This window comes from Populus euphratica, unplaced genomic scaffold, assembly GCF_000495115.2.
Source record: "Populus euphratica unplaced genomic scaffold, PopEup_1.0 scaffold72.1, whole genome shotgun sequence".
Lineage (NCBI taxonomy): Eukaryota > Viridiplantae > Streptophyta > Magnoliopsida > Malpighiales > Salicaceae > Populus > Populus euphratica.
This window is the reverse complement of record NW_011499922.1, coordinates 193,361-203,905: the sequence shown is the minus strand read 5'-3', so window position 1 is coordinate 203,905 and position 10,545 is coordinate 193,361. Positions and strand designations below refer to the sequence as shown.

General features: G+C 32.4%; 2 protein-coding genes across 4 annotated transcripts in view; both read left to right on the top strand.

Moving 5' to 3' along the window:
* Positions 1-9,024, top strand: part of LOC105135197 (zinc finger protein 830-like) — a 23,884-nt gene extending 14,860 nt beyond the window's left edge. For 2 of the 3 annotated variants that reach the window (XM_011039959.1, XM_011039958.1), the window contains exons 2-8: positions 4,508-4,613; positions 5,301-5,400; positions 5,895-6,105; positions 7,128-7,416; positions 8,187-8,262; positions 8,374-8,420; positions 8,537-9,024. In XM_011039959.1, the coding sequence (XP_011038261.1) occupies positions 4,528-4,613; positions 5,301-5,400; positions 5,895-6,105; positions 7,128-7,416; positions 8,187-8,262; positions 8,374-8,420; positions 8,537-8,717 (990 nt within the window). In that variant the 5' untranslated portion in view covers positions 4,508-4,527 and the 3' untranslated portion in view covers positions 8,718-9,024. The remainder of the gene's footprint in view (positions 1-4,507; positions 4,614-5,300; positions 5,401-5,894; positions 6,106-7,127; positions 7,417-8,186; positions 8,263-8,373; positions 8,421-8,536) is intronic. The other variant, XM_011039960.1, reaches the window with a different exon arrangement.
* On the top strand, positions 1,686-3,655 carry LOC105135196 (polyubiquitin-like). Its single transcript, XM_011039957.1, has 2 exons — positions 1,686-1,802; positions 2,563-3,655. Exon 2 carries the CDS (start codon positions 2,563-2,565, stop codon positions 3,478-3,480), a length of 918 nt encoding a protein of 305 aa, XP_011038259.1. The 5' UTR covers positions 1,686-1,802; the 3' UTR covers positions 3,481-3,655.
* Positions 9,025-10,545: the final 1,521 nt, after the last annotated feature.

The following is a 10,545-nucleotide window of genomic DNA, read 5'->3' as shown; positions in this document are numbered from 1 at the left end:
TATAAATAATATTATTTTTATAATAATCAATACTAAAAATATTATGATTTGTATTATAAATATTATTATTTTTAGTAAAATTTATAAAAGTATATTTTATTGTAATTAATAAAATAATTGAGGAATTTTAAAAAAATGTTATATCATTTATTATTTTTATCAAATGTATTGTAATAATAATTTTATCAAATTATACTTAATTTTATATTTATTTTCATTTATAAATTACATACAAATTATTAGTTATAAAACTCAAAAATAAACTTGGATTTTACCATATACAAGATCTAAATAACCTCAGGTTTGTATAACCTAGTTAAAGGCTAATTTAATACTAAACTTGAGTTAGGTTAGATAAGACTACTAATAGTTTTGGATTTTAAACCTAGTAGAACCTAGATATATTTTAGACCTAACTTGATAGAAGCTAAAAGAGCTTAGGTTCTGCTTGCAATTCTATTTTAGAAGTTAAAGGTGAGATTGCAGTTTAGTATTCACTAATTAACTACTATGCAAGCCATCTAACTAATTAACTACTATACTAATAGAATTTGGCTGAATCACTTTGAGTAGTCACCAATATATAAAAATTCAATTAAATAAAATATGAAAATAAATAAAAATAAATTTTTTAAAAGCAATTAAAATAATAATAATAATAATGAGGAATATAATAAAAAAACGAGAAAACATCTTTTAATTTTCTAATTAAGAAGAGAAATAAAATAAAATTAAAAATAATTAAAAAAATAAAAACTATAATTAAAATACAAAGTAAATAGAGTAATAACTTTTAAATTTGATTAGTCTAGCATAAATCCCAAGAGAGAGAAAAGAGATCAAGAAAGAATAAATCTCGTTATCACAAAACACAATGCATGCGCCTTTACTCGATGGTTTTTGAGACACGATAATCAATTTTTTTATTTGATATAACTCCTGTTTGTTTCTATATTTAAAAAATATTTTTTAAAAAAAATTGAATTTTTTTAATTTTTTATTAACTTTAAATTAATATATTTTTAATATTTTTAAATTATTTTAATATACTAATATCAAAAATAATTTTTAAAAAATAAAAAAATATCTTTAACATACATTTTGATATAAAAAACTATTTAAAAAATAATATATCCATAGAAGGCCATACCTCTTGCTCGAATGTGTTGATATCCTTATCAAAAGACGGTCCTTGTTTAATAAAATATATATTTAAATAATATTTTTATTTTTAAATTTAACATTATATATTAAAAAAACAATTTTATGTATTTTAAAATAAAAATAATTTAAAAATCATTTAAAACAACGATAAAACACATTTAACAAAGAAAATGTTAGGGTATGAAGATAAAATCATATTTTTTAATTTTAATTTTTTATTAAAAATTAATTTTTAATTTTTTAAATTATTTTAATATATTAATCTTAACATATTTTTTTAAAATAAAAAAATATTATTTTAATATTTTTTTTTAATAAAAAATATTTTAAACTAGCATCACAATCTCAAATGAAAAACAAAAACCGTATAAAATGAGAAGAATATAGACCCTTCGTGGCGTGCAAGTCAAATTTTAATTCCGCACTGCACAGCTTTCAGATACCTTCACCACAATCCGAGAAGAATCTGGACCCATCGTTGGGAGCAAGTCAAATTATTAAAGCCCACCGCACCGCTTTGAGAAACCTTCACCACGTCCTATAAATACCCAAATCCCATCCAACTCCTCTCACCTGTGATTTCGTTAAATAATCTATCTCCCTCTCAAGCTTCGTTTCATTTTTCTTATTTTGCAAAGGTAATTTCTTCTTGAAGACCTTTCGTTTCCTTTAATTACTCTCTCTATTCTCTTTAATTAACCTCTTTGGTTTTTTGATTTATCTTTCAAAGTCTGTATTATCAGAGAATTCATCTATGCTTGCCTTTTGATTGATTGATTAATTGAATTGAATCTGCTTAGGGTTTTTTCAAGTTGTTGCTTGATTGGGTTTAAGCATCAAGAAATTCTATATTTCTTCTGTTTTTGTTTTTATTTGAAGAGGATTTGTTCTTTATAATTGCCCTGTTTTGATGCTGGATTGTGCAATCTATGGAGGTGCTAATAATTTTCTTTCCAAGTTGGTTAATTTGGATTAGTTGAAAACAGTACTAAGATTAGTGTGTATTAATGTTAGAAGTTTGATCAATCTCTGTTTTATATCTTGAAAAAAAGAAATTTTAAAAGATTTTGTCACTTGAATTTGGGGATTAGGATGATATCTTTTGCCTAATCTTGTTAGGGTTTTTTAAGTTCTTGCTTGATTAGAGTCTGTTTTGATTTCTTTTTCTTAATCTTCTTAGGGTTTTTGAAATTGTTGCTTGTTTAGGGTCTGTTTTGATTTCTTTTAGTTTATCATTTGAGGGTTTTCGCAGTTCTTGCTTGATGAGGGTCTATTTAGATTTCTTTTGCTTAATCTTTTTAGGGTTTTTGAAAAATAGTTTTATTTATTTATTTTTTAAAATCTTTTGATCTTGAATTATAGAGGTACTCATGATTTTTTTTTCTTTGGGTGTAACAGATGCAGATCTTTGTGAAGACTCTTACTGGCAAGACTATTACCCTTGAGGTGGAAAGCTCTGACACAATTGACAATGTGAAGACCAAGATTCAGGACAAGGAAGGGATCCCACCGGATCAGCAAAGGCTTATCTTTGCTGGCAAACAGCTTGAAGATGGAAGGACCCTTGCTGACTATAATATTCAGAAGGAATCTACTCTGCATTTGGTGCTTCGTCTGCGTGGTGGGATGCAGATCTTTGTGAAAACCTTGACAGGAAAGACAATTACTTTGGAGGTGGAAAGCTCGGATACCATTGATAATGTCAAGACAAAGATCCAAGATAAGGAGGGAATTCCACCAGATCAGCAGAGGCTTATCTTTGCTGGGAAACAACTTGAGGAAGGTCGCACTCTTGCAGACTATAATATCCAGAAGGAATCAACTCTGCACTTGGTGCTCCGACTGCGTGGTGGGATGCAGATTTTTGTGAAAACCCTCACTGGAAAAACTATCACCTTGGAGGTGGAGAGCTCGGATACTATTGATAACGTTAAGACAAAGATCCAAGATAAGGAAGGGATTCCACCGGACCAGCAAAGGTTGATTTTTGCTGGAAAACAGCTGGAGGATGGTCGCACCCTTGCAGACTACAATATTCAGAAGGAATCAACTCTGCATTTGGTGCTCCGTCTGCGTGGTGGGATGCAGATTTTTGTCAAGACCTTGACAGGAAAGACCATTACTCTTGAGGTGGAAAGCTCCGATACCATTGATAACGTGAAGACAAAGATCCAAGACAAGGAGGGGATCCCACCAGACCAGCAGAGGTTGATCTTTGCTGGTAAGCAGTTGGAAGATGGACGCACCTTGGCAGACTACAATATCCAAAAGGAGTCCACATTGCACCTTGTCCTCCGCCTTCGCGGTGGTTTCTGAGTCGATATTCTGTGATTGATCCATCTCTTTTGCAGCCTGTACTACTTTTGCAAAGCTGTAGAACTGTTTATGGTTGAATAAATGTTGAATTGGCCGGGACGAGCATTGTAGTCTCTTGATATACCGTGTGTCTCCAATGCATTTTAGCCTAAATACATAAATCACTCTTCTTGTATTGATTGTTTTTTCTTCCTTTGAAAAGTATTTACTAGATCACATCTTTGACGAGGGTGTAAATGCAAAGTAAACTTCAATGTTTTATCACATAGTGATAGAAGAAATAAAGGAGGCAGTTGTCTGATTTGTTTGCCTTGCTAGTTGCTATACGCATAAAAATCTCACAAACCAGTGCTAAAAATTGCCACCGAAAATGAAATGATTGGATTTCAAACCCAAGGATATCAGCATCTTGGTCCTCTGTCCCGAGCTGTCTCATGCCTGCTTCTCTTCCTATCTTTGTCATCACCCATTACAGCTTTGTATTATAATAAGCATTATAGCAATGTTATTAAATCTGGCTCAAACATGGTGAGTCAATAGAACGTGTTTGGTAATAGTTTGAAAATTGAAATAATATTTTTTTAAAAAAAAATATTGAAGTGAAAAAAATAAAAAAAATAAATTTCTGTAAAAACACTTTTTTTTTCAAAAAAAAACGAAAGCTCTTAGTGACCTAATCTTCTGAGAATTTACTTTATATAATTTCATCTTGACTTTTTTCTTATAAAAAAAAAAACCAAAACTGACGTTTTTTTTTAAAAAAGACCATGGCAGTTATTTAGATGGTTCTTGTTGGGCCTGTTTCTTCAAATTGGGCCAAATTATCATCCCAATTTTCCTGGATTTTAACCACCTCCCCACGCTGAAGTTGTTTGGGCCCATTACTCATTCAAATAAAATTGCCATGTTTATCAAAAATTTAAAATTCTCAAAAAATTCCGATATCTTAATCCACAAAATAAAAATTAAGAAGACAAAGGAAAGAGAAGAAGAGAGGACGAGAGGACGAGAGGAACAAGAACAAGAGGACGTCAGCCCGATTTTCCAATGGACGCAGCGAAGAAGAAGGCACTGTTTCGATCCAAACTGAACGCCCAAAGGAAAGAGAAGAAAATCGATTCTCCTCTTGTTAGGTACACCCTATTTTGAAATTTCTTTAATTAATTCCATGTAGAGTTTGAATGTAGCAAATAATAGTATCTAAGCATGGGGGATTAGTGTTTTAAGCTAGAATTTCAGCAGTTTCTAAGAAACCCGTTTTGATATTATGATTCTTTCTCTGTTTCTGTTTAGATTTTTGGATGGTGGGTTTGATGGCCTGGTGTTGCTGAAGTAGTTGTTGAAGTTAGAAAGACTGCAAAATGAGGTTGACGGAATACATGGGTTACCTTGTTTTACTTTTTTGAGTCATTTTCAAGTGAGGGTTTTGATCAAATGAAAAAAAAAAAATGGTGTTATTTGATGTCTATGCTGATGTCACGAAATCGGGGGTTATGTGAGTATATAAAAAAGATGAACTTTTTTTGTACAAGTGTGGTGATGTCAGTTTTAGTTGTGATTGACATGGCTCTTTGGTGTATTATGGAGAAATGGTAGTTGGCTTTTCGGTAGATATGATGGAGAAACAGTGGAGATTCACTTGTGATATATAATTTCAGCATTATGCTTTTGGTGTTATGATGTTTTTGGTTATTTGTCTCTGAGAATTGAGACTTTCAGATGCACCATGTTTTTTTTTTAAATCTTTTTATTGCTACTCTCTTTTGTTTACTTAACAGAATGAAGTTTTTACCTATATTTCTTTCTTGTACAAAATACAGGTACAATGAATTGGATCAACCAGTTTGTAGGGTTTGCGATGTTGTTTTGAAATCTGAATTCCAGTGGGATGCTCACCAAGCTTCTCGTAAACATATTGAGGTAATATAGAGATATCTCAATCCCCTTTTCTGTTACAAATGATTTTTGGATAACACTGTTGAGAAATTAGCCATAATTATAGACATGATAAATTTGGGATACCGCATGCTTTATGGTGAGAATCTTCTGCTAGGTAAAAGTGCTTCGACAATTGAACATGATCCTGTGCTCTTTAGTTAGAAGCTTGAAAACTCCTGAAAATGTGTCTTGGTTGTAGTTGAACTTCAACTTAAGCCATCTCAATAGCAATGTGAAATAAGTAACTCTGGCACTAGAGTGTTATTTCATTCTAATTGGGAAATTTTCCAATAGAAATTTCAAGGTAATAGTGATAGAAATACTTCATCAAATACTCCTAAATATGTATTGCATTCTGCTCCAAGGTATACAGCTACCATTCCTGCATGAGGATGCATTTCCAATCACAACATGTGTTTTCATTTTTCTGTGTTTCCAGACTGACCATACTCTAACTGTTGGGTTGTTTTGGACAGGCAATAAATAACATCAAAGTGAATGCAGCTCGATTAAAGAATATTAACAATGCAAAATCTGAACCCTCTGCAGTGTCAACTGGATCCAAGCATGCAGATAATGCTCAGCTGCAAGATGCAAAATCCGAGTCATTGACACAATTGCCCAGACCTCAGTCGGCACTTCCTCCAGATTTTTTTGATAATAAAGAGGCAAAGAGACAAAAAACTGGTACAATAATACAATTTTTTTTTTGGTTCATAAATTCCTTAGGCAAAAAAAAGAAAGAAAGAAAGAAATCAAGTGCCCAGTATGCCATGGATATGCTTTAATTTCTTTTTGATAAAAAAATAAAGAAAAATGATGCTTTAGTTTAATGGTGAGAATATTGCTACAATGGAAAATATCTTTTTGAATTTTATTGAGAAGCCATATCGACATAGTTTTGTAAAGTATCGCATCTTACTTCAAACAGCGACATTGTTAAATGGTTCTGCAACTTTAAATGAATGAGAACAATATTTACATTTCAGATGCAACTGAGGTCTTTATGAAGGTCTGATATTTTTTTCCTAGCTGTCATTTCCTAGGAATTCCAGGTGAAATTACATAGCCCTTTTAACATTTTCTTCTTGCATCATGTGTTGATATCTACAAATTCGATTCCATTACCACTTTCCTTAATTTCCAGCCACCTTTTAGGCACTTAAATTTTATCTTATGCATTATAGATTGTAACTGTGCCCTCATTCCTCTCTTCCACCACATAACCCCACCATAGACATGATGTTTTCCGTCCTGACTACACCTGCTCCCTTTGCCTGCTTTAACAATCCCCTTTTCAACCTTTTTTTTGTCCCTTGCATGCAGTAGTTGATCATTAAACTTTTGTCTAAAAATTGATAAAGATTTTACACATGAAGATAACCTTCAACCTACCACGTGATAAAGCACTCGCATAATGCTATCCATGCAAATTTCATTTTTTGGGCTCTTCGTATAGAGTCATTTTAGTTGTAGTAGCACCCTCTAATTGCTTTACCTGATGAAGTCATTAACCTGAAATAGAACCTTTTGTTCCCTGTGTCACCTCTTTGTCCATGCTAGTTTTCATCATGTTATTGTTGGTTCCATGTTTGCATAGAACCTGTGCTTCTGTCATTCTCAGCAACATGTTCAATATGTTGTCCTTAAAAGTATTTGGCACTGGCTGTTGGATGAGTAAACTTTTAAGGCTAAAATATTACATTTAAGTGCAGATGCTGTCAAGCCATCTGAGCTAGATTCATCTTTAAAGCCAGCCAGTTCTATTCAAACTAAGGCGACACGGTCTCTCTTGGAAGATGAGACTGGTGGATTGCCCAGTGGTAATCATCTGCAGACAAAAAAGACTGAGGATGCTCGGGGGATTACAAACACACCCGCTGAAATTTCTGACTCACAAGCCAAGAAAGGACAAGGAGCTCTTCCTGAGGGCTTCTTTGATAACAAGGAAGCTGATTTACGTGCTCGTGGTATTAAGCCTGTTAAGCCAGATGTCAAGTAAGTTGTCTAATATTATATCGTATCTGTGGCAATCCTAGTTTCTTTAGACTGATGTTAAATGGGTCTCTTCTTCACTGCTATCTGTTTCTTCTGTTTCCTGAATATCAAGTTTACTATAGGCATATTCAGTTGATGGTGAGAGAGAGAAAAGGCACAAAATTTTGCCATTTTATAGTAAACACAAAGAAACTAGTCAAATGCAAAATATGAAGAAGAATGAGAATGAATGTAAGAACCAATGGGAACCAATGAAACTATTGTTTTCTAAACGTAGTTTTCTTGGTGTCTGTTTATCCAGTGCAGATTTGAAATCTTTAACTGCTAGTTAAACTGAACTGCTGAGTCTCGATATCATGAGTGTACATAAATTTTTGACATTCTCAAACAGCGATCGGTTTTATATCCTACATGATGAACTCTATCTGTTATCCCACACATTCTGTCTTGACCTTCTGATCTTCTAAGAGAAGTATGCAAACCAGATGACTGTATGTGTGTTTCTTGGAGGGTGCCTTTTCTTCCATTTTTTGCTTTGGAATAGTACCTCTCACGGAATTCTGTAGTACATTAGAAGTTTTTTTGTAGATGTATATTTTGAGATGCCTCACAGTTTCCAGTAACTTGCATCTTGCATCTTCCTTCTGAACTTGCTGCATGTTATGTTTCCCCTTATAGCTCTTCAATGTGTTAATGATATTCTTTCCATTATATTTTTATATTATTTTGGGATGCAGCGTAACCTTGTATTTGTGTTAAATTTGGGTTAGTGATGAGTACAAGGAATTTGAAAAGCTGATCCAAGAAGACCTGCGGGAGGTGGATGACCGCTTGGAAGAAGAGGAGGTCTGGGCTTATCTATCCTATTACCAATCATTTTAGAATTAGTTCTATTTTCCTTTTACACTTGCCAACACAAGAAGCTCAAGTACTTAATATGTTACATTGTAACTTCAGGTTGATGCAGCTGAAACTATCGAAGAAGCTGAATCATTGGAGCAGAAGTAAGCTCATTTTGGCCACAATTCTTTTTCTTCTGTCCTCAATAACATCGTTGTTAGTTTGGTTGCTAATTATTCCTGCTTCTGCATTCATTTTTTTTTTATCTCTATTTTACCAGGACATACAGAGAAAGAGTTGAATTGTTGAAAAAAAAGAAAATGGAGTTAATGGCCGCCAGGGCTTCCGAACGCAGCAAAGGTTCTGAGATTGCTAGCAAAGAGTCTAGCCATGAAGATTCATCCAGCGACGATGACAGTGATGTAAATTTTGCTGTTGATTGGAGAGCTCAGCATTTATGAAACGACGTGGAGACATGACAAAATTTTCTGCTGGAGGGGACTGCTACATGCTCATCTATGTATGGTCATTGTATGGATATTAGTATAGCCTACTTAGTCTTTCCAGATAAAGAGTCCAAAAATTTAACAGCACTAACAGGGAGCAAAATTTTCCATATATACTGTATTGTAAATTAGGTTTTTAAACAAACCAATTCAAATATGAATGCCTGTCATAAACTAAAAGGGAAGAGAAGGCATGAAGCTTGGTTAGTCTTCGATGAATCATCCTTTCAATTATCAGAAATAAATCTGTAAACTTTTTGAACCCTAACTCCCTTCAATTGCAATTGAAAATAATCACGTTTATTTTTTCCTACTTTTCCTTTTAATATATATAAAATTGCCGCAGACCATGCATGATCATGGATTACAAGCTGGCCGCCGAGTAAGACGAGTCATTGCCTTGTCAAGCTTCAACTTCCGAAGTTCTTAACTTGTGACGAAGGAAACTTGCTATGTGCTCAAACAATTAAATATTTTAGTGAATGGTGGCCTGTATTTTCTTCAATTTAGCTGTGCATCCAATTGCTTCGGCGTTCAGAAATCTAGGATGATCAGGTTCACTAAGATTTCGTTAGCAAAGTGGCTTTGACCGAACGACCATGATCATGAACCAGAAGCAACCGGGATGAAGTTTGGTTTTTTTACTCCTGCTCAGTAAATTATGAAGAAAACATATTTATTAATCTCACCTGGCGGGACGCAAACCCAAAGCTTAGTTTTGATTGGATTTTAATTTGAACTGATTTTTGATATTACTTGATTGATCCTGAATGATTAAATGGATTAATGTTGATTTAATTAAATTTAATTAAAATTTGATAAGTTAAATTAAGTATAATTATTTTACTAAAAAAGTTGAGACAACAAATTTAAAATTTATTTATTGTTGTGATAACAATTGCTTTTATTTGAAATACATTTAAATTATATTTTTTAATTTTAAAATTTATTTTAATTTTTACTATTTTACTATTTAAAAATAATAAAAATTATTTGTTTTTCAAAAATATTTTTGTAACATTACCCTAAAAATCCAAAGATTGGGAGATACATAATTATAAAAATTTATTTAATTAAATTTAATCAAACTAGTGAGTTAGTACATAACTCTGATTAAATCTAATTTAACATAAAACTCAAGACTTGACCTGAGCTAGATTACAAATTAAAATAAGTAAGAATTAACTTAGTTAAACTTTAGTAATATAGTGCATCAATGCATAACCTAGTCAAACATGATTTAACATAAAAATAATATTTTTTAATTATAAAAAACTCAAAATAATTTTGTTTTGAGTTAACCAAGTTAACATATTTAATTTATTATTTGAGTTTTGGGCTTGGATTAATAACTTTGAGTGAGTGTGCTAGAGAAAGAGTGAAAACGAATTGTTTTCTGTTTATTATTATTTCAAAGGACAATAAACAACGAGAATTAAGGGGCTATAATTTGAAGGTTTTTTAAAATTAAGGATTAAAACCAAAGGACATGGCTGAAGACAAAACTCAGCACTCTAGAATGATCGAATCTCAGTAGTGTGTCGCGCTTAAAAAGATTAACTTCACAGGTGTCCTAAAAAAGTATGTTGGTGACGCGTGCTCTTTCTTTCTTTTGAATTTTGTTTATTTATTTATTTTTTTCTCATGGCTCATGTGTTTACATGCTGCTTTTATTAGGTTTTGGCTTAATCTGTGCAGTCTTTTCGAATTAGAGAAGTCTTAATTAATGACAGTATGGTGCCAGCATTAGCAAATCAAGTGGGCTGGCAACTTGGTTGTGCTT